At 36.8% G+C, this 23,290-nt stretch overlaps 2 protein-coding genes and 1 long non-coding RNA gene across 5 annotated transcripts; 2 read left to right on the forward strand and 1 right to left on the reverse strand.

The window, feature by feature from the left end:
- Positions 1–468: 468 nt before the first annotated feature.
- LOC103462025 (uncharacterized) lies at positions 469–5,464 on the forward strand. Of its 2 annotated transcripts, none has more exons than XM_008404490.2 (10): positions 469–600; positions 919–1,110; positions 2,579–2,763; positions 2,836–3,051; positions 3,281–3,668; positions 3,860–3,981; positions 4,089–4,328; positions 4,744–4,905; positions 5,013–5,102; positions 5,205–5,464. In XM_008404490.2, exons 2-10 carry the CDS (start codon positions 921–923, stop codon positions 5,373–5,375), a joined length of 1,764 nt encoding a protein of 587 aa, XP_008402712.1. In that variant the 5' UTR covers positions 469–600; positions 919–920; the 3' UTR covers positions 5,376–5,464. The 2 variants fall into 2 exon arrangements, with proteins under 2 accessions (XP_008402712.1, XP_008402711.1); XM_008404489.2 differs by having other exon boundaries at positions 473–600; positions 915–1,110.
- Positions 5,423–20,339, forward strand: pir (pirin). Of its 2 annotated transcripts, none has more exons than XM_081605099.1 (10): positions 5,423–5,558; positions 7,225–7,344; positions 7,435–7,527; positions 10,941–11,021; positions 12,544–12,750; positions 14,045–14,129; positions 14,814–14,858; positions 15,861–15,943; positions 17,558–17,624; positions 17,737–20,339. In XM_081605099.1, exons 1-10 carry the CDS (start codon positions 5,556–5,558, stop codon positions 17,853–17,855), a joined length of 903 nt encoding a protein of 300 aa, XP_081461225.1. In that variant the 5' UTR covers positions 5,423–5,555; the 3' UTR covers positions 17,856–20,339. The 2 variants fall into 2 exon arrangements, with proteins under 2 accessions (XP_081461225.1, XP_008402710.1); XM_008404488.3 differs by lacking the exon at positions 5,423–5,558 and adding an exon at positions 5,568–6,058.
- Positions 20,340–20,984: 645 nt separating this feature from the next.
- Positions 20,985–23,229, reverse strand: LOC103462023 (uncharacterized). Its single transcript, XR_533255.3, has 2 exons — positions 21,383–23,229; positions 20,985–21,236 (listed from the first exon to the last, which is right to left on the reverse strand). It is a non-coding gene; the product is annotated as an uncharacterized LOC103462023 (long non-coding RNA).
- Between the last annotated feature and the right edge of the window lie 61 nt (positions 23,230–23,290).

The raw sequence follows: 23,290 nt of genomic DNA on the forward strand, positions 1-23,290 counted from the left end.
TCTGTTTTTGCACAACATCCATCTTCTCATACACACTATTTTCCTAAATTAAAAGCATCATATGTGGGATTTTCGTTACTTGTTCTTGTTCTGATTGGGAAATGTATCTATGCACTATTGCAGCATGAAATCAGTCGTGTCACGAAAACAGAGGCTGCAGTCTTTCAACCATGAAAGGAGATGAAGAACTTGAGGAAATTTGCATCATCTAAACTTTAAGGCCTTGGATGCATGAAGCCCTTTAACAGGGATTTTTTTTCTTCTTTGCCGGCAGTTGTTTAAGCTATTATCAGTAAAATATTTTAAGAGTCATGTTTGCATGTGAATGTGATGAATTAGACAGCAGGTATTTCTTACAATGTTTTGATGTGTTGACACTGGAGTGCTTGCATGTGTTACTAAATTTATTCAAGAGCACATTTACAGAAGTTAATTTGGGATTTCCCCTCTGAGCCAGGGAAGTCCAAATGGGAGAAGATTGAATTACATGAGAGACACATGTTGCAAAACGTCAAGTCTACCGCCGTCCGCTGCATAATGCCCGTCTTGAAGAAGCTCAAAATTTTCCTCCAAGCAGGTGAAAAGTGACAAGTCTGCCAGGTACTGCACTGAGATTCTGCATGATGGTGTTGTTTTGTTGCATAATGGATTTTTTTTTCTGTCCTTTTCTGAAATATGATCGGGGGGATTAAGTGGACAGATCAGATATTATTACTGAAAATAAATATGTGTTCACTTTAAACCACTTTGCTCGCTAATCCAAATAAACCACCAGTAACTGAGTGGGCTTCAGTTTGGGGAGATTCTATGACTCGGTTGATGAACTAGCTCTAAATGTTCAACTATTTTCCCTCATCTGGGTTCTAGCAGCATAAGGAGTCATGTCCTGTTGTCTGTTCCTGTCTTGGTTTCAGATAGACATGCTCGATGTGTTAATAATAGGAAGTGGCCCCCATGCCTTGACCTTGGTGAGCTTGCTCAACAGCCTTCACCCTGATCAAGACTCTGACCGGGAAGATGACTCTGGTATCTCCAACCTCCCTCTCTCAAACCTTGAGACATTCAAACACAAACGCTGTAATGAAAGAAGAAAGAGGAGGACGACAGCAGGTACAACATGTTTGCTTTAATTTATTAAAGAAGAATCAGGAATATACATTTTTAGAACTTTAATAGAGTCGTAAACCTTGTCACAAGTTTTGGTAACTTCAACAAGTTTTGATTTTCTTTAACAATCAACATTTATTCTCCAGAAAATAATGCAAAGGAAGGAGACAGCTGCCACAATAAGATGAACTCTTTCTTAAAACAGCAATGCCAAACATGCCCCACACAATGGCTGAATTTCTCATTTTAATTAATAAATTGCCGCTTTTTAATGATTTATATAGAAATGCTCACCTGCTGCCTGAAAAATGTTTAGTGACTTAATGTGAAGGAAACTGAAGGAATCATTAATTAGACAAATTAGCAAAGAGAATTAGAGAGACAAGTTAACCAAGTGGAAGAAGCTGAGTGGGAAACTAAAAGACTAAACTAACTGAGGGAAACTAATCTGAGGAATGGCTGCAAACACAATACCACAGAAACCAGGAAATTTCAGAATCTCTCAGAAAAACACAACCCAGCATTGTATAATTCAAACTACAGATAAAAAGATAAAATTAACATTCAGAAACAAGAGTGAAAAACAAATTATGAAATAGAAGAACACAAAGGATGTACAGAGGAACCAGATTACAAAATTAAAACAGGAACTGGTCAAAGAAAAGAAGTAAATGAAAACTAAAACCAACAGAACCTTAACAAAGACATAACTCTTAAAGTTCAACATGCAAGTGATGCAAGTGTGCAAAGCCACCACAAAGTCCTTTTCACATGAGAATTTTCTATGATCCCCTGGATCACCTATATCTCTGGGCAAAAGCTAAACTTTCAAAAATAAAGAAGGTTTGTGTCAAAAATCATACAGGCTCTGTGGCTACACATCATAGACCTGTATAATAAATGATAAAAGAAAAAAAAAAATTTGTATTAGTACTACTCTCTTCTCCCTGAGTTCCAGAAATTACCAAATGGTTCACTCTTCAGGTTTCCTTTTGTAAAACTCAACAGATTCTGACAGTACTTTTATGTCTCTGCTGAACATAATAACAGGTTCTTGGTCGCCAGCGTGGTCATAGCATGTTGCTCAGAAACCAAGAAGAAACGTGGTGGGTTATCCTTGTTGTATTTCTAATTTAATTTACATGAACCAGGTGAATTATATTGTGGTTTTTAACATTTAACCAGGGATTATTATGTACCCTGTTGCTAATTTTCTTTCATTACAGTACATGGGCAATGCATGGATGACAACGCTTGTCCCAGGACAAATAAAACATTTCGATGAAATAATTTTTTATGATTAAAAAAAGTTGTTTTCTCATTTATTTATTTGTCCCCCATATTGTGATTGATTAAATTTTTTTTAAATCATAGCACAAAGAAAAATGTATTTGCTATGATAGGAAAAAATCTCAGAAAAAACCCCCAAAACAAACATTGGTTCAAATGCATACATCATTCTTCTCTGCAGGACAGATGACTGAACAGCAGGAAGAAAAGCCAACAACATCAGAAAGCAATGTTTGCCCCCCACTCAGTGTCCTGGTGGTGGACACCTATGGAGAGTGGGCCGGTGTGTGGGAGAGCCAGTTCACAGCCCTGCACATCCCTCACCTGCGCTCTCACACACTGGTGCACACAGACCCTTTAAATAAGGTATTTACATAACTTCCCCTGAAGTGGAAATGAGGAATACAAATACAGCCTGCATGTTTTTTTATGTGACAGAATGCGCTTCAGGAGTTCGTCCTTAAGTATGATCGTTCAGCAGAGCTTCACAGCCTTCCGGACCGTGTTCACATTCTGGATGAAAATGCGTTCTTCAATGACATGCGGCTTGGCAAGAGGGAGAGGAAACGTCTGAACGTCACGTCAACGCTGAAGAAGAGCTTGTCCTTCAGCCTGCCGGGAACCAAACTGAGTGTGGATTTTTTTAAAGAACAGGTCAGAAAAATTATTTACAAATAAAGACGCCTCTTAAAGTCACTCCTGTCTCTCTGAAGTAGCTTCATTTCATAAAATGTTGCAATGCTGTTTGTTTTGAGGTACAACGTTGCAAGGCATTATTTTATAAAATGATTATTTTATCCTCTGAACTTCAGTCATCAAGATTCTGCGTGTTGAAGGATTTCAAGACACACAGATAAATGTATTTATTTTTGTTAACATGCAGGTGAAGAGATACAAATTGGACAAAATTTTGCTGAAGGGAACAGTCGAACACATCATCCCAGTGACTGGGGACAGAAAAGGAATGGGTGAAGAACAGGAAGCCCAAAGAGAGACTGAACAGGTGGAAGTTGACCCAGGAAAGAAGACTGAACACTTTTGCGTTGAACTTCAAGACGGCAGGGTCTTAAAAGCCCGGCAGGTTGTTTTGGCAACAGGTCCAACCCGTGTTCAAATGTCAAACATTCCCGAATGGGCAAAAAGCATTGAGGAAAGTTTCCCAGAGGGGCGACTGCAACACACAGTTCATCTCATGCACAAGCTGTCAAACTCTAAGAAAAGGCTCCAAGAAATGGATTGTCAAGGACAGGAGGAGACTTCTTCAGGTCAAGGTAAGAAAGATTTCTCATTTGGATAGAGTGAACTCCAAGGAGGTTATAACTTTTGCTCTCTAAATCTTTCCTTTATTTCAAGCCATGCTTTTACATGAAACCTTTAGATTTATTCTAAAGGTAGACACTGATACTGATCTACAGAGTTCCTTCACAAGATTTGTATGACTATGTGTGTCCATTACATGTAGTATGTGAGGCAGGACAGAGAGTAATGGTAGTTGGTGGAGGTCTGACCAGCGCTCATGTCGTATCAATTGCCCTGCAGCAAGGGGCCGACCACGTCACATGGGTCATGAGAAAACACCTGCAGGTCTAGTGGCTGCGTGAAACAGCATGTGGATCAACCAATAAAAGCAACACTGTGATGATGGCAAATTTGGTCTCCAAACATAGCCGTGTTCAACCTTTCTTCCGTAGCTGAAACAGTTTGATGTTGGCGACGTGGAGAGCCTGGTAGGCCGTTACTCCCACGTGGAGCACGGCATCAAGATGGATGGCCAGGCCTACCTGAGGCAGTTCTACAATGAACGCAGCCTTCACAAACGTCTGGCTATGATTCGGCAGGCGAGAAAAGGGGGCGCCATCACCCCAGAGGCATACATCCACCTGCAGCCATTTATACAGAGCGGACAGGTGGAGCTGAAGACTTTCTGCCAGGTAATGCAACCTGTAACTACATATCTGAGACAACTTAGAATAAAACTGATTGTAAAATCAGAAAATGTGCATAAGAACATCACAGCTTTTTCTGATCATACTCACTGAACAAATTTGGTTAACATTCACTTTGCTCTTTGCGCAAAAAATAGATGATAAGGCATACTTTCCTGCCATTCATTTTTATTTCTTTGATTCTTTGCTCTTTAAGTCATTCTAAAGTAAATGTTGCAGAGCTCACCGTTTTCCTGCAGAGTGCTATTGGATTGGTTCTGAAAAATTTTCATGTGGCTGATAAACAAATGCTTGGATGAACACTACATTATAACAAGATGAGCAATGAGCTGACTTTGCCAGTTGAAGTCAATAGGTTTATTCGTGAATTAAGGTTAACTTGAATTGGGTCACTGTGCAGGTGAACGAGGCCAGCTGGTGCTACAGGTCCCAATCCTGGAATCTGTCTCTCAGCACCGGAGACCACTGGACAGGGGACAGGATCTGGCTCGCCACCGGCTGCAAACTTGACGTCAAACAGGATCCACTGCTTTCCGACATGATGAAGCATTTCCCAATCCAGGTGGGCCAGGTTTCCAAACTAACTCTTGTGTTATAATTTTGGAATTTAGTCTCAGTTGGACAAACCTTTTGGTTTATTGACATGCATCTGAGATTTCCACTTTAAAGGTGATTGATGGGTGGCCTTGTATATTGGAAAGCTTACAATGGACAGAAGGATGCCCACTCTATCTGATGGGACAGTACTCTGCTCTTCAGGTAGGCAAACACTTTTGTTGCATTTAGTAAGCAAATCTTGGTTTATGAAACAAGCTGTAGTTCTGAGTTCAGGAGCCTTCAGTCTTATATATTCCTTCACAGGTTGGTCCTCATGCTGTAAATCTAGCTGGTGGACAGGCTGCCAGCTTGAGAATTGCCAAGGACATCATGCGCCATCAGATGCAGGACAGAGGACAGAATTCTGAAATGGGGAAAGGGAAATCCAAAACTGAAGAATATATCCAGCAGATGAAAGGACTTTTCTGGCTTTAATGTTAGCAACTGGTTATGAGACTAATATGCATTAAATACTGGTCAAATGGTATTCTGTCACATAATAAAATAAGTGGTCTGAAAGTAAACCACCAAGTCTGCCCTCTCCTGTGCAGAAGAAGACTTGCGGATTGAAATATAAAGAAAAAAAGAAAAAAAAATCAGAAGACCCTTTTGAATATGGTATGAACTTCACCTTTAAATGTTTTCAAATATGTTAATTTAAAAAAAAAAAAATTTTGTGAAATTTATGTATTATTTTGATTTTCTTGTGATTGTTCTGATTTCAGTTTTGTTTCTTTGTGGGGGTGTTGTCGTCTGGTATTGTGTTGCTTGCCCTTGTTGGAAAAAACAGACCAACAGAACAAATAAGTGATTTTATCCAACTCCATACAGTTTGGTAAATTTTTTTTTATATTAATAATAATAATTTTTTGTAAAGATTATTTACAAATAAAATAAAATCAACTATTTAAATGTATTTCAATTTTAAAAATGCCTTTTTTCAACTTTTGCTAAATCTTGTTTTCCTCTTTTACCTTGACCGTCGTGTCGTCGTGTCTTAAGCTCCGCCCCCTTCCTTCACTTCCACCTTCTAATCTTGGGAGGTTAAATAATTTGAAATTATTTGCTTTCTAAACACTACAAACCGACGAAAGCGGTGAGGTTTTGTATACACGCAGGTGAGTGGATTCACAATGGAAGCAGATGGCTCGGTTCAGTTTTTGCTGCTGACGGTGGAAATTTTAAACCACGGAAAACTGGAACCGTTCAAACTTTACATTATTGCTTTATTGAGCACAATGTGTCTGGCAAGTCTTAACGAGATATTATTGGCAGTAGGTGTTAAACTATGTGTCCATAAAACAGCCGCAGTTACAGCAAGCCTTTATTGTTACGCAGCGTACCTTAGCCGCAAATGGGGAAGTGACGCCGAAAAGGGTTGGACGTCCAATAAAGATAATGTGACAATTTATGCGCCTTTGCTGTGAAATTACTACAGGGTGTTTTGTCTTTTAGAAACTACAGCAGTTCATCAGCAGTTGATATGATCAGCTGATCCATCGAAAATACAGGCACGGCTGTAACACTGGTTCATCCACTATTTATCAGTGACTGCATGCTATGCCATCATTTCGGACAATGCTGGGTTGAATTAAACATTTTATTTTAAATCGATTTATTATGAAATGTCCAACTGAAAACTTCTGATCATACTTCATGTCATATTTCTGTAGAATCTGTATTGAAGCATACGTTCTGCCTTTTTTTTTTTGCACATTTTGTACAACAGCATTTCGACTTTTTCAGTTGTGATTGTTACTAAGGACGTATGACAAACAAAGAAGGACCGATAAAAAGCAAACATTCGTCTTTGGAAATAATGTAAATGTTCCATTTCAACTTATTATCTAAAACTTTAAAGTTTTATACCGTAAAAAAAGAAGACAAGCGGAAAACAAAAGAGACTAGCAACAAAATAAAAACAGAATAGTAAAGTCAGAATTCCAGGCAGGAAAGCCTGAGGGTTCTAATAATCAGTAACCTGAAAATCCAATATGTATGTCTATAACTGCAGCAAATAAAAAGTACAATGCAACCGACATCAGCAAACATATTACCATGTATAAATCCTGAAAAATAGTTTTACATTTCTCTCAGCGCTGGACTTTTCCTTATATAAGTTTTTCACAATTGATGTCCTTTATGTACCTTTTGATTAGTTGATTCAAGTGCATGATGTGGTACTTGTTACAGTTTGAGAACCATAGACTAAAGTTACGGCACAGTTACAAATGGTTGCCATTTCTGCTTTCAAAAAGTCAAAAGGATACTGTGTGTTTTGCAGTGTCTCGTGAAAATCTGCACAAAGAAGATGATTGTGAGGAAGCTGCTGAAGACCGTTCTCAGTGTGGAACAAGCGGAGGGAGTCGGCGCTCGGGTCCGAAGGAGCATTGGTAGGAAGGAAGTAAGTTCAAGCAAAATCGATCAGTTGTCAGTGTTTGGGTACACTTCAAGAGTAGCACTTATGAATATTTCCTATGTATTTTACTTGAAGCTAAGAAACTTGGATCCTTTCCTGATGCTGGATGAGTTTAAAGTGGCCAAACCGGCAGGTTTTCCAGACCATCCTCACAGAGGATTTGAGACGGTAAGAACAAAGAGTTTATACAGCCCTCGTTTGAAAACTGGGATTCTTGAAATTTGGTTATTTTTGGTTATTTTGGTTATTTATATATTATGGAGTTTTAGTATTTACTACTTCCTGTTCCTCTTAGGAATTTTTTTTTTTCAAAAACCAAACCAAAGTCTTTACATTAGCAATGGACATCTCGAGTCTTTTATAAAAGCATTAGGTTATCTTACTTTCACAACTTAAGCACAGCCATTTTCTCATGTGTTTTCTTCCATATATTTAGACAAAAAATGAAATAAGTAATTTCAGTTTTGGGAGTTTATATTGTTTTCCACGACAGTGTAAAGATATGTGTGCTGCCTTTTTTCTTAGTTACATAAGTAACCAAATTGCTGAGTCATTTTATTTTTAAAAGGGTGAAACTGAACAGAACAGCCAAGACCACATAAAAGCAATTGGCAAAATTTATATTTAAACACTAGATTGTGACAAGAAGCAAAAGTATAACTTATTTCAAAAACAGTATTACTTATTTAAAAGAAAAAAGGAATGAGTAATTTCATTTAGCTTACACTGTCACAAAGACATTTATTTTTCATGATAGTGAATAGATATGTGTCCTTTTTTTATCATAAAAGTAACCGAATCGCCGAGTCATTTTCTTTTGAAAAGGGTCAAACAGCAGAATAGCCAAGCCCAGATACAAGTAAACAGCAAATCTCATATTTAAACCCTAGTTGGCAACAAGAAGCAACAGTAGCCTATTATTTATATTTTTAAAAAAAAGAAAAAAAAGAGTAATTTAATTTTTGGTAGTTTGTCACAAGTACATCTGTTTTTCATGATGGTGAAAAACAGATGTACTTGTAAATGTGCTGCCATTTAACTGACATGCTGACTCATTGTCTTTTCAAAAGGGTCAAACTGAGTTGAACAGCCAAGCCCAGATACAAGCAAACAGCAAAACTCATATTTAGATTGTCACAAGAAGCAACAGTATTACTTATTTAGAAAAATTGAATGAGTAATTTCATTTTTGGTAGCTTACACTTTATCCCATGTACATTTGTTTGTCATGACAGTGAATAGATATGTGTGCTGCCATTTTTTTAATCATATAAGTAACCAAAATGCTGAGTCATTTTCCTTTTAAAGGGTCAAACTGAGCAGAACAGCCAAGCCCAGATACAAGAAAATAGTAAAACTCATATTTAGACACTAGATGGCGACAAGAAGCAACATTATTCTATTCAGTCATTCACCAGTCATTCTTGAGAAGAGGGACAAAATGGGTTTTAATTTTCCCATAATTTTTTTTTATTTCTCAACCTTATGTATGCAAATATGACAAATAAGATTTTGGAAATGTAAAGATGCTAAGGTACAAGCTCCCAGTTGCATTTTTTTTTTATTACATTTTTAATCAACCTGACCTAAAACGTTGTCATCACCATCTGACAAAAATAAATAAAAAATAATTTTTAATTACCCTATTAGTGATATTTTTACTCATTTTGCAGACAAATGCTTCTCAAGAAACAAAATAAATATTTAAAACAAAAAAAAACAACAAAAAGGCCATCTGACGGAGTTGACACAGAACTGAAGGTGGTGACAAACTAGTGAGTACAATGAAAAAATTGGTACATGTGAAGTAATGCAATTTATGTAAAATACATTAAAATGAATTAATTGCACATTTAAGTGAGATTTGACAACAATTTCACTGAAAGAGTCAGAAAAACTCTGCTGGAGTTGACATCTGACGGAGTTGACGAAAAACCAAACTGCCTCAATGTATATGATGTTATTCTGAAGGAGGCTATATTGTAGCTCATCAGGTCCATGAAATATTTACAGTAAACTAAAATTAAGCTTTTATTTCACAAAATTTCATAAAAGTTTTGTAAATTGTCAGTTATGGTGTTGACACATCATGGTTGTGACAAAAAACTTAGAAATAAAAAGAAGAAAAAAACTAAAGAATAACTTAAGCTAACCAGAGCTAACTAGCCCTCTTAGCAAAGGAAGAGAAAGGAAGAGGTCATGGGGTCCTCAGAAGTTCTGGTGCCCCCCAATAATGCCTGATTATTTTACATTCTTTAAATTTCTGACGTGTTGACAAAAACTAGGGACAAATTTTAATGGAGTTGGAAAATATATAAAAATGATTTTTAATTAAATGTATTGATACCTTTATAATTATTTATATGACTACTTATACTTAATTGTCATAATATATAATTTTAGTATTTCTTTAATTATTTTAAACTATTATAATGTATTGAGTTCTGCTCCTGGACAAAGGCTTTTACAGGCATCATCCACCGACTGCAATGTTTAAAATAAAAAAATATTCAGCAAATACCTGGAAAATATACATTGTTGAGCTCACATGACCCAGGTTAGTTTAGTCAGATATTTGAAAAAATAATATTTTGTGTATATTTTATTCAAATTTTGTGCTTTATCCTGTTTTGTCCCTATTCTCAAGAATCACTGTTTACACATTTTCAAAAATCATACACCAGGACAGTGGTATTGAATATTTTCTGGCATTTTGAATTACGGATAATCTTAACTGAAGTCAGTTAACATATTATTAAGTTAAATATTTCAACATGACAGCATGAAAAAAAATCCCTTACATTTTAAATGGAAAAGTTGTTCTGTGTCATCAGAAAATCTATGATTTAATGATTTTTCTGTCATTTCAGTACTGTTCATATTTATTGATCATTCATAATAAATTCTTACTAGTAAATAAAATTTTCTGAGTGTATTGAAGTAAATCTATTAAAAACAAACAGAAAACACTGAACGTAAATTCCCATCAACATCCCAGACACCTCCAAGCCCCAGTTTGTGTTTGATTTTGCATATGCAGCCTCCATCTCCCTGTGCATGAATGGCAATGGACACAGCCGACCCTCACACAGCTTTTGAAATCACACAGCTGTGCAGATGGTTCACACACAGTTCACTGCTGGAGCTCGAGCTTCCCTCCCTAAAACAGATGTTTAACTTTGAGCCTGCAACCTTAAGCTCTGCGTTTCTCTTCCTGCTGTGCTGAAGTGAATGCATGAACATTAGGAATAGAGTTGGCAAGTTTTTTTGTTTTTGTTTTTTAACTCGCCAATTATACATTCCTTGACTTTAGGAGCCTTTTATAGCCTAATGATGAGGTGCAGTTAAGAGGGTTAATGAGCAAAAAACAAGCAACATATTTTACTGAATACAGATTTGATATGAATGTAAAAGCAAAAATCCAACTTTAGAGACATAGTTTAGCAACTTCAAAGTAGAGAGCAAAAATATGAATAAAAAAAACTAATTTAATTTGTGTGTTATGATTTAATGTAATCATTTTGACAGTTAACCACAGCTTTAATTTGTGGCTTTTTTCTGTGTGTGTTTTTGTGTCTTAGGTCACGTATGTTTTGGAGGGAATCACAGCCCATGAGGACTTTTGTGGTCATTCTGGACGTCTGACGACTGGAGATTTACAAGTACTGAAAAATAATTAGTCAATAATTGACTTGTGATTCTTTTGTTACTATAAAGTTGCAAAGTATTTTAGGCAAAAAAGAAATGATTGTAATTTTTTCTGCCAGCACTTTTGACATTGCTGATGAGCATTGTTTAAAGCTGTTTATCTCAATCAGTAAATTTGCCATCCTTAAATGATGATTTCTGTTCTTTCAGATGTTTACAGGATTTTGTTTACTATTATCACTGTGAATGAATCTACAAAAGCATAAAAACTAATGTAGCTTACAAATACCTTAATTTTTTTTTACCACATATGCTTTATAATCATGCAAAGTCCTGCTAATTAGATATTATGCCATCAGGACTGTTTATTAAATAAAGTTTTTAAAACGGTACAACAAACACAATTTGAAACAGAGTTTCAGTCAAGTCCAGCTGAATTTACGTCAACACACAGTGTACCTCAGCGGACTCATGAAAGCTGCAGGTGACCCAAAGCATTTTAGTTTTTCTTTTTTTTAGGATAGTTTTGTTAAAGACAGAAACAAAACAATGAATATGATAAAGAGCTAAAAGATTTTCTTAAAACAAAATGCATTTATAACAGGAGAATTTCAAATAAAGTTTTGTTTTGGTAGAAAAAAAACAACAAACTTATGTAGCCATACATCTGTCTCAGGTTTTAGATAAATGTTTCATTGCACCTGTAATTTTCACCTTTATTAGTACTTTATGAAGTAAAACTGGCTGGTGGTTCTCGTATAAATGTATTTCAGATTTTCAATGAATATTTACAGAAATTATATCAATATAAAAAGGTCATAACTAGCTGATGTAAAAGAAAAGAGGAGCTAGTGAATACCTAATGTTTCACTTGGTTTTTACCAGAAATCCCAAAACTTTTTGTTGAATCTTTTTTTTTTTTTTTAAACCTATGAGGAGTAAATGTTTTCTCATGGTGGATTAATTTCTGAATCTGACATGAGGCACCTAGTCAATTACATAATAGAAGGACTAAATTCTGCACAGGACTGTAACTGCCTGCAAGGAAAGTTCCTGAAAGCTCATAAAATCATTAACAATTCTTTGGAATAAATCATTCAAAAACTTTAGGTCTTTGTAAGCAGTTTGTTTGTCAACACCTTTATGCTGAAGTTCCTACTTTTTTCTTTTAGAGTAGTGGTATGAGACTACACTACTACGACTGTTACAGTTGTATAAACTCACCTTCAGTGAGTATTAGTTTCAGTTCAGATTAAATTTAACAGATTACTGGTTCTACAATTAGTGGCTTCACTTAAAATGTTTCTTAAGTAAATGTCAGAAAAAACATGTTCAGTGTTTACTTTTTAAAGTTCATTAATGCCGCAGTAAGTGCTAATGGTGCAGATGGACGTATTTAATTCATCTAACACAAACACAGTTTCAAAATAAGCTTAACATTATAGCTTCAACATTTTCGAACATCCTCAACATCAGGGTTACATGTTTACATTTTGTGACTGATATTATGAGAGAAATTGTGTCATTGTCTGCCAGTGGATGACAGCAGGACGGGGAGTGGTCCATGCTGAGATGCCTGTGTCAGAGGAGCCAGTGGTGGGACTGCAGCTGTGGGTGAACCTCCGAAAACAAGAAAAGATGATTGAACCAGCATACCAGGAGCTTAAAAGCTCAGAGATCCCCAAACGCAGCCAGGGTGGGGTCACAGTCACCGTAATATCCGGAGAAGCATTGGGAGCGAAGGTGTGTGTTCATTTGTGAGAGAATCTTCATATTTCAGCCATTGAACCTAAAGCAGGAGCAGACATTTTTAAGTGAAGCAATTTCTCTTTTAATCTTATGAGCAAATACCTAAAAGTATATGCCTTTTTGTCTGTGTGTTGCTGAACAGGACAGTGTGTTTACCACAATGTTTGACCGCGGTGGTTGGAAGGATTGTTTGGAAAAAGGAAGCTAGAAATGAGGAACAGATTCTTTTGACATGTGAATGATGACTCGCAGTTTTGTGGCGTCTCCTAGTTGTTTTCCTACATATGTGAACAGTGGTGGATTCTGAGGTGGCGTCTGATTGAGAAAGTGTGAACTGATGACAAACTGTGGTCGACTGTGAGGCTGAAAGTGAAGATGAACAAGTTATGGTTGAAATTATGTTTCCATTTGGCAAATTACTTGATTTTAAGACAACATGATCACATTTTCACATAACTGTTAGTCTTCAGATTAAACTAAAACGTTGTGGCTCATAAGGAAATGTTAACATAGCAGCTTTGGTAAATAAAGAGGATCAGTGGATTGGAAAAGTACAAGTGCCTTTATATGAGCATAATATGAACAAGAGCATAAAAGACACAGCAAGTTCCTGTGTTCCAAAACCAAGAGTTAACATTAGTTTCAATTAAAGAACAGTATATCTTAACTTTCCTAAAATGATAAAAACATGTTGGCTTGAAATAATTACATACTTTTAATGAGAAGGTGTAGTACAGAGCTCTTGGACGAAGAAATGGCCTTTTATATTCTTGCCTAAATGTAGAATCCAGCTCAATTTGTTTAGTCCATATAATTTGACGTGGACTTTTGGGACGTGTGTGACTGGCACACATCCCAAAAATGCATAGTTGGTGCAAAATACCCATAAAATACTGAACACAGATTTAACACTGATAGAAAACGTTGATTTGAATTTATTTCCCTATACTCTTTTTATTTATCATAACGACAGTACTAAAGCTCAGTCACTTTGTTTAGTTGAGATGCAATATGAAGGCGTGTTAAATTTGAATATGTTTTGAGAAGAAACTTTACAGTGTGAGCTCACAACCCAGATGGAGCTCCTGGGGAATGAAAATGTTGGGTTTATTTGGTGTTGATCACAGATTAAAACTTGATTCCTATGAAAAACAAACTCAAGATACGTAATGATGTCTTGCCCATAGTATGACGTTACTATGGGCCGTTGTAATTTAAACGTATTAGTACGAAATAAAACATGCATATCTGTGCATTTTTTACTATATGCTTTTTTTCTTGTATACAGTCTAAGGTTTACACAAGAACACCGACCTTGTATTTGGACTTCCAGCTGCAGGCCGGGGCCATGCATGTGCAGCCAGTCCCATCTGGTAAGAGAATACTTGTATTGTTGTACAACCCAGAGATGGATTGGAAATGACAAAAGAATCAGAGCAGAGCTACTCACAAACATCTAGTTGTTCCCTTAAGACTTATTATAAATGTTCAGGTTTGGAAGTATCCATGCTGTGAAATGACCTAGTTTATATAAAGCTTTTTGATTTGATTTAATCTTGAATATATTAGATTTCGACAGTTTAAACCCAGTGCCCCTCTTAGTAAGTTTGTAAAAATGTTCATTGCACATTTAATATCTTCTCTAGTTTTTTTTACACTCAAATACTGTATTGTAAATAATTTGTCTTTTTCATGCTCAGTACACATGATGCACCTTATGGACATTTTTGGAAAAGTAACCACTGTTGTCACGTATCTCTTGGATCGCGAGTCCTATATTCCCATTTCTAATAACTGCACAGTATTTTCTGTTATAGTTTTGTACAGTATTTTATTATTACTACTTCTGTTCTTATTGCTGAACTTTTATATATGATGCTGCTGTTACACCTGAATTTCTCCTTTGTGGGACAATACAGACCTGTTATATTCTAATTTCAGTAGATCGAGACCAAGTTAGTGTTGTTACCTTTGAGTTTGGCTCAATAAACCATTTATTGCAGGTAATGGAAGCTGCAGTTTCCTTTGTAAACTAATAACATTTCTTTGTTTGACAGGATGGACCACCTTCATTTATACTCTCTCTGGAACTATTCATGTCGGTGAGGAATTTGTTTTTTTTTTTCAACTTTCTTTACTTTTTTATTTTTGCTGGAAGTATTTCTGACTAAACTTTATAGTTTAAATGTTGTTTACAAATAGTAATGTATCTGGCAGGTTGAGCTGGACCAACATGCTTTGGTGGGTAATATAAACTACCTGGCTTCCTACTGAAAAATCTACATAGCAAATAAGTGAGTGCTTTGAGACTAACAACAGCTTGCCTTTTAAATCCAACCAGAAGGTTCAATACATTTCAACTTTAAAGCTTGACCACTTGTTACTGTTACTTACTAAAGGGGCTTTTAGTTTTGCTGTAATATCAATCATATATCTAGAAAATATGACCGTACCAAGCTGCATATCAGCAACATGCAATTTAACTGTTATATACCTAAGTAACCGCTTGACCTGGTGGAGAAACTCCTGATGTTTCTCACTGGGTAGCCATTGTAGGATCAGGGAACTCCTTTTGCATGAGAACAGACTCTTCCAGACACTGGACTTATTTTCACAGGCTTTGTTGGTTTATGTGAACTGATTTTAATATTCTGCTATAAAATCTTGCTACATTTGATTACTGTCCTTTTGTTATCCTGAAGAATTACTTAATTGACTGTAATCACAACCAGATGTTTTATTGACACCAGAGGATAAGAAGGGATGCTGAGACTATAGCAGCTATTTGGATTTCAAGTCTCTAACTGTGTGTAGTCTGACCTAAATCAGAACCAGCTGACTTTGATGAATGCATCCAGGAGAGCCGTTATTGTTTTTCTCGTCGTATTCAGTCTCATTGTCTCTGTGCAACGATGAAGTAGATCAGTTCTCATGGCAAAGAGTGTACAACCCGATAGTATCAAAGTGGACTAAATGAAGTAGCCAGAAAGTGTATGCAATAAATGTGTGACCTCACAGAGGTTTACACTTGATATAAATAATGTGATTATAAAAAGTTAAATGCCTGTTATTTTTGTTTACATATTTATATACTTTTTTTAAAGGCCCAGATCAGGAGCAGCAGCCGGTGGAGTCTCATCACACTGTGGTGTTTGGAGATGGTGATTGTGTCAAGTTTGAAAACAAGGTATAAAACTTCAAACTTTGAGACCTTGCCCACAAACATGCGTTGTCAGATGGATGTTATTGTCAAAAATGAAACATTTATCAGAAAAAGACTTGACATCAGCCACAACGGGGTTTTTTTTTGTTTTGTTTAAAATGCCATTAAGACTGTCTTAAACACTTGGCAAAGTGTTTAGTTGGGGTTTTGGTCTCAGATTTATTAGTAGTTCTACCAGTTTGCTGTAACTCTATGACCTACTACATTTTTAGGAACATCCCCGTTCTTCCTTAAAAGGTGCTCCTGCTGCAGCAAAGCATCTCCAAGCCATGACATTTCACCCACTGTGCATTTCATTTTCTCTGAGGCGCTTTTTATGGAGTGCTGCATTTGGTTTACACAAAACATGTCAAAAATACTTTAGTTTTAGATTTGTCTTTCCAAAGATCACTATTCCAGAGGTACTGGTCTGCGTCTGCATTCTTTCTGGTCTGGACTTGATGTTCTTCTTGGTTTCCTCTTTGCAAAAACCTCGTCACACCTGAAAGTTAAACTTGGGTGGTCTTTATCCAGTGACGTGCGGTGAGGTACCGACTTAATTATAATCGGGTTTACAAATCTAGATCCCCTGCATGTTAGTGTTTACATAAGGAAATTCCGCGCATGCGTACAATGCTGGAGGGCAAAAATACTATTCTTTAACATGTGATGCTTAGCTGCGCCGCGGCAGCATAATAATTCCGTGATCTCAGTCAAACTTAGACATGTAGATATTATTAATTTCGTGCTGTGCTTAACAGCAAAGGGAGAAACCCTTAAAGTACAACTCAAAACCACGTTTTCAGCGCAGCTACTGCATGGCTAGCTCGCTGTACTGTCTCTTACTCTGCAGTTGTGTAGTCACAATGTCTGGGTTCATGAGCGCCCCCAGCGATGAGCCACGAGAACTGCCTGCCTCACCTCGAATCTGTTCTCTGCCGTTTATGATCGCTCCTCAGCACAGGAAACACGTTACACACACAGTTGGTGACAATAAAAACACAGTACATTTAATACATAAGCTAAATTATGGAAAATCTGTTCATACATTAAATGTTTTTAACCATTTTATTGCCGACGTACAGACAGGTGGAGCATGCGCTCATAGAATGGCAGCCAGTGCAGTTAGCGAGAGGTTGCGCAATCCCAGGTGAGGCTCGATGCTGCCTCACCGGCTTCACTTCCAAGCATTTGAATGAGAAAATGAGAAAATTCAGCGATTTTTGAAGAAAAATAACAACAGATTTGGTTAAATTAAATGAAAAATAGGTACTTTATAGTACACACCACAGGGTGAAAATATCTTTAGAAATTATTTTATTATATATTATTTTTCCATAATGACAGGTCAGGCAGAGCCTCACCTGCCTCCCCTGACTGCACATCACTGGATTGCACAATAATACACTCAACACATCAACAATAGGAAGAGCCTGCTGTAGATTGGTTGACAGTGTTCTAATTTATTGCTTATCATAAATCTAATCTAATTTTAATTAACATTTTAAAATACCTGTTGTTAAGTTTGTGTTATTTTTATTACTTGAAATCTTTTTAGCCTTTTTTCCAAGAAAGATGATGGATTGTCTTTATCTCCAGGGCTCTGAAGTTTCTCATTTTGTGCTGGTTGCTGGAGAGCCGATCAACGAGCCTGTGGTACAACAGGGTATGTTCTCTGCTTTTCCATTACTGTTCAGTAAACGAAGAAATCCCTTTGTTATTAGCAGGAATTCTGGCCACAGCTTTCAGTGTATTAATTTAAGTTGTTTGGCTTTCAGGTCCGTTTGTAATGAACACTCAGGAGGAGATCCACCAGGCCATGATGGACTTCCAGAATGGCACAAATGGCTTTGAAAGAGCCAAAAACTGGAGGTCCAAAATCAGAGATTCTTCTTAAGCAACGCAGCTCTTTATACAGATTGTTTCTGTCTTGCACTATGAGGGTGGATGGATGGTATCTTTCTTCTGCTGTTTGTGGTTACAGAAATACTATATACAATACTTTATTTTGGTGTTTTTAAGTGGGTACAAAAATACATGTAAGGTAGGTTTGAGTTGTTCTGATGTCTTGATTAATTGTAAGCTGTGGTGGTCTTTTTTCCCAGTAGGATTTCCTTCGTCCATCCTCCTCCACCTCTTTCCTTTTCCATCTTTGTGGCCTTCAACCCTAAACTTTTCACTTCCATTTTTGTCATAGTTATCTTGGCTGCTAGATGGCGTCATTAACACAAACTGTGCAAGTGCTGCATTGAGACATTTGTACAAACCGGCTTTATCATAGTGGAAGGAAAGTCTCTTATGTTGCTAAAAAAAGAACAACACAGCAGACGCCTCAGTAATATTTATTCTTAATTAGCACTTTAGAATTGGAGATTAGCACATATGTTGAGATGGTGTCATGTCCTTCTGCCAGGCAGCTTCAGAGACTTAGTTTATTTTTTTAAAAAAGAATTTTAAATTCTGTTTGGAGAATTTGTGGCATAAATTCATCCTTGTGGATTTGTAACTCCTGCAAGATGGTGCCTTCCTGAAGGAGAGTGTTTAGTCACTGCTACGGGGATATATAGTTCCTATTGATTAATTCATCTTCACTGAAGTTACCAAAGCAACCACATAGGGAAATTTCCCTGGTGACACTTGTTAGATATTTTAATACAAGGTTTGGCAAAAGACTCATTTTCCATGAATAATAAGCACTTTGTTTGCTCTCCTTTATTTTATTGACTCACTACATGTTTGCTCTATGTGAATCCCATTTTCCCTTTGAAACAGATATGTGTTAACTAATAAATATAAGTACCGTATTTTCCGCACTATAAGGTGCACCTAAAAACCTTCAATTTCCTCAAAAGCCAACAGTGCGCCTTATAATCCGGTGCGCCTTATATATGGACCAACATTGAGCCACAACAGGTCTAGCACCTATGGTAAGCAGCCGCCGACTTCATTTTCCCCTGTAGAAGAAGTGCGCGGTGCATGCTGGGATAGTTGTCAGAACGCTGGTTTGTTAATAAAGTTTGATAATACATTTAAAGCCAGAGGGGGAGGGGCAGGGGAAGAGAGACAGAGACTGCGGCGGCAGCATGTCGGTTGGTCTGTGTTGCCCAGAAAGCAGTTGGGCACAATATCGCAACACCGTGAGTGAAACAATGACTGGGGCAGCCTACTATATAAAGTACTCGGGACCACTGCTTTACAAATGTGGATGTGTAGTAATAGAGTATGGAACAAATTGGCAAACTGAAGTGTAAATTGGCAAACTGAAGTGTCTATTCTATGCTCCTTATAATGCGGTGCGCCTTATATATGAAAAAAGTTTTAAAATAGGCCATTCATTGAAGGTGCGCCTTATAATCCGGTACGCCTTATAGTGCGGAAAATACGATAAAAGTTAAGAAGTTTACATATTATTAAACTCATCATTTTAGGACGTAACGTTCTCCAGCATTGTACATTTGAAAATGTAAATCTTTTGAAGACCGTCTTGATTGGACAAGTAATGATCATATTTTTCCATCTTCTAATATTATTGAAAACTACAGACTACACAGCTTACAGATGCAATAGATTTTTGTTGTTGGTGGTGGTGGTGCATTTCTTGCAAATTAAATACTAAACTTAATGTGTCGTTAAGGGCTAGTGGATAGGATGTCTGGGAGACGGGTGTGGTGCTGGCTTCTTACTTCCCATCACGTTACGATGGTCTGGATCACATTTAAAACACGTGTTCCCGCTCTTAGTCAGGGACATGCAAGTCTAGGGGAAAAACACTGATGAAAGATTTAGTAGGCAGATGATCTGTCAACTCGATACAAAGCTTTAAATAACAAACAAGAATCACAAGATAAATTTTGACGCTGTAAGACCATCTTTGTAAAGCTAGGTAGTTTTTGTTGTTACTGTAACCTTAAGGTTATTTTCCCATAAAAATCAAAGCTGTCTGAAGTAGCATAGCCATAAAGTTCTAAGTCCTGAAACATACACTAATAGTAAAGAGCATTTTTGCACTGCCTCATTGTCTAACAGGAAACCTCAGCCTATTCAGCAAAGCTTTAGCAGGACTGTCCTGGTTTAAAGCCCATCTCTACATTTGGCTTAAACACACACACACACAAGGAAGGTTATTGTTTAATTTTCAAGCTGCAGCTTTTATGATGAACTCACACTTGACCAGTTGCTGGCAGGACAGCAGACTGATGTATGTTTAGTCCATCAAAATGAGTAGAACTTCTTAATTTCACCTTCACTGCTATGGAGTTTCCTTTGGTTTCCTCCAAATGCTTCACTGTTTAACATGTGATTAATGTGTCCTGTTTCACTTGATTTTTAAATTTTTTTTCTTAATGGTTTGTCTCGAAATAAAGACTTGGATTTAAACAAACATTTGTCTCCCAAACTTATTCTAAAATGTCTTTTATAGAAGAACTATTAGTTTAGTTAGTTAAACTGAGCAATCTTAGAGTATGCTAAAAATGGGGATTCTAATTCACTCTGGTTCTGGTTTAGGTTTAGCATGAGAACCTTCCTGCAGTAGCATGACATGAGGTTTTGTGGGTTTCTCACACTCTTGAACCAGAGCTTTCAAAGTTCATTTGGAGGGGTGCCAGCAAAAAATGCTTCACCAGCTCTGAACATTTACTATGTTTTTGCTAGTGGAAAAATGCTGGTGTGAAGACATTTTACATAGAAATGACAATGTAAGTTTTCTTTTTTAAGCCTTTCATATATATATTTTTTAAATATAAGGTTCATTTCAGTTATTGATTTCCATTGTCATTTTTACTATCTTAAATTTTAATATGAAATTTTATAGAGGGTAAGAATACATATGCAGATATATATTTTTTTTTACAAAACTATTTGTTAGTACGCAAAAAAAAAAAACCCAGTATAAATGGTTTTCTGTTGCTCTTATTTAAAGGTGACTGAAACAGTTTTCATTAAGGTTGCCAATTGATCAAAGGAGCAGAAAAAGTTTATGTTTAGGTTTTTCATACAGCCTTGTCTAAGAAAAGCAGACCAAATGTAAGAGAGACAAGAAGTTTATGATTTTTTTTTAAATGCCATCTACATCTCAGTAGAGGAAAATGTGAATATTATAAGGATCCTCAAAAAACTCTTCCGCTGAGGTGGGGTTTAGAGCATACTGTAACTCAACGTTATACCGGAGCTGCAGTATGTCAGACGAAAAAAGAAAAGTCTTGCAGAGGACAGTCAGGTGTAATAAAAGTGTCGTCGGAGTTCCTCTTCCCTCTGGCACAGAACTTTTCCAGAGCCGCTGCAGAAGAAGGACACGGAATATTGTTACACTCTTTCAATAAACTATTTAAACTGCTGCAGTCAGGCGGGAACCCAACAGGGCACCATGGCTACTGCAGTCTTTAAAAAACAACATTATTTAGCTTTGTGGTTTTGTTAACTTACCAACCAACGAGGGCACTACCACATAAAAAGATGGCGAAACATAGGCAAAACGCGCCACAACCAGATCCGCACGGCTTCTAGAATGTTTTGATTTGCATGTGGCTCCCTTAATAATATCTGCATCCTCCTCACATCTCTTGCTAAATGTCTCGGCACCGGCACGTCAAACTCTTCGTGCACTTGCCTCTCTACAAGTCTTTGCATAAAAATCCACGCAGAATCCTCCATAATTTCACAAATAAAGTTTTTTGTTTTTTTTGAGTCAGAAAACCATTAAAACGAGCTGGCACTGACTGCCGGGAAGGTCACTGAATGAACTACGGAAATGAGAAAATAGCTGACGTTACCTAGCAACGATGTTTGTAAGTGTGTTTTATTTATTTTTAAACTTTATTTCGAACTGTTAACTCTTATTAACATTACAAGCTCCTCAGAATAATTAGATTAGATTAGATTAGATTAGATTTATCCATCACACAGGATTTCACTTCATTTCACCATGAGGTTGGTGAAGGCACATGGGGCCAAATACCTTTCTGGTGGATCAAGACTTGTAAATTATATTATTAAACACAGACATGTTCAAAAATGTCTAAGGGAGGACAGGCTTAATATCACTCACGTTTTCGATTTGTTTCAAATTGGGATTATTTATGGTTAATGAAGACATACTTTGCTTGTCGGGTAAATGTTCATGTACGATTATTTCTTTACTGTGTCTTATTAAAACCTGGTGAAGAAGAAATGCACTTCTTGTATTTCTTGACATTCGATAACCTGTGGCACCGTCCGGCAGTTGTCGCAGGTACACTTGAAAAATAAACATGTTTTAATTGCTTCTGAGTACAAACATGTGTATTTCTTTCTGCTGTTTGTTTTGTATTGGAATAGTTCAATAACTACCTAAAAGTAACTGGTTTATTTGAGTCAACATCGCTTCCTGAACAATATAGCCCGAACGCCAAGGAACTGGTTCTGAACCTGCTTCCTCTTCTTCATCACTCAATTCTTCCTCCAAAACCACAATTAATCAGTCACATTTCCCTGAAATACCTCAAAACTTCCTTCACTTCTATGAAATTCACCCATAGTTGTTTACATGTTTGCTATCTTATTTTTATTGTTTGCATTATTTAATTTCCCTTTGGGATTTATAAAGTATTTTTTTATTTGATTTTGGTTTACCTTCATTACGTCTTAGAAAAAGGTTTAAAGACACCTATTTAAAGCACCTCACAGGAAGGACAGAAACTATATTATTTTGTAAATACTGTGCTTAGCAGAAGTATTAAAAGTTCTTTATCCTTAAGATTTTGGCTAAATCTAAAGTAAGAGGGTAATTTATGAACACCTACCCTACCTCCTGACCTCCAGTCACACATTATGTGCCATCCTGACTCCAATTAAGTAATCAATTATCAGTTGCCAAAAATATGTTTTTCTTAAACTACATACTGTTGAGGATTTGTTTATAACTTATTATTTGGAATATGACATTTAAATAGTTACTATTTTTGGTTGTGTTATTTTATAGAGATTTGGTTAAGCGAACTATATTTGTTTTACATTTAATAGAAGGGACAATATATCCCATTATACTTCAGAAGTAGGAAAAGAAAGTTAAAAGAAAGATGGAGGGTTTTCTTTCTAAGAGAGATATTTCTGAGCTCTCACACTCTGCTGTAAATCCTAACTATTATGATTAGTTCATCCATCCATCCGTCCGTCCGTCCGTCCGTCCGTCCGTCCGTCCGTCCGTCCGTCCGTCCGTCCATCCATCCATCCATCCATCCATCCATCCATCCATCCATCCATCCATCCATCCATCCATCCATCCATTTTCTTCCGCTTATCCGGGGTCGGGTCGCGGGGGCAGCAGCTTCAGAAGGGAGGCCCAGACTTCCCTCT

Source organism: Poecilia reticulata, chromosome 3 (genome assembly GCF_904066995.2).
Source record: "Poecilia reticulata chromosome 3, P_reticulata-male-v2, whole genome shotgun sequence".
Taxonomy (NCBI): Eukaryota; Metazoa; Chordata; class Actinopteri; order Cyprinodontiformes; family Poeciliidae; genus Poecilia; species Poecilia reticulata.

What these genes read in the sequence shown, in the direction of transcription:
- LOC103462025 (XM_008404490.2), top strand. Translation starts at nt 921, where the DNA reads ATGCTCGATGTGTTAATAATAGGAAGTGGCCCCCATGCCTTGACCTTG. An exon ending in AGCTGAAGACTTTCTGCCAG is followed by an intron (nt 4,329 to 4,743) that starts GTAATGCAACCT and finishes GTCACTGTGCAG; the next exon opens with GTGAACGAGGCCAGCTGGTG. An exon ending in TGAAGCATTTCCCAATCCAG is followed by an intron (nt 4,906 to 5,012) that starts GTGGGCCAGGTT and finishes TCCACTTTAAAG; the next exon opens with GTGATTGATGGGTGGCCTTG.
- pir (XM_081605099.1), top strand. An exon ending in CTCACAGAGGATTTGAGACG is followed by an intron (nt 7,528 to 10,940) that starts GTAAGAACAAAG and finishes TTTGTGTCTTAG; the next exon opens with GTCACGTATGTTTTGGAGGG. An exon ending in TGACGACTGGAGATTTACAA is followed by an intron (nt 11,022 to 12,543) that starts GTACTGAAAAAT and finishes ATTGTCTGCCAG; the next exon opens with TGGATGACAGCAGGACGGGG.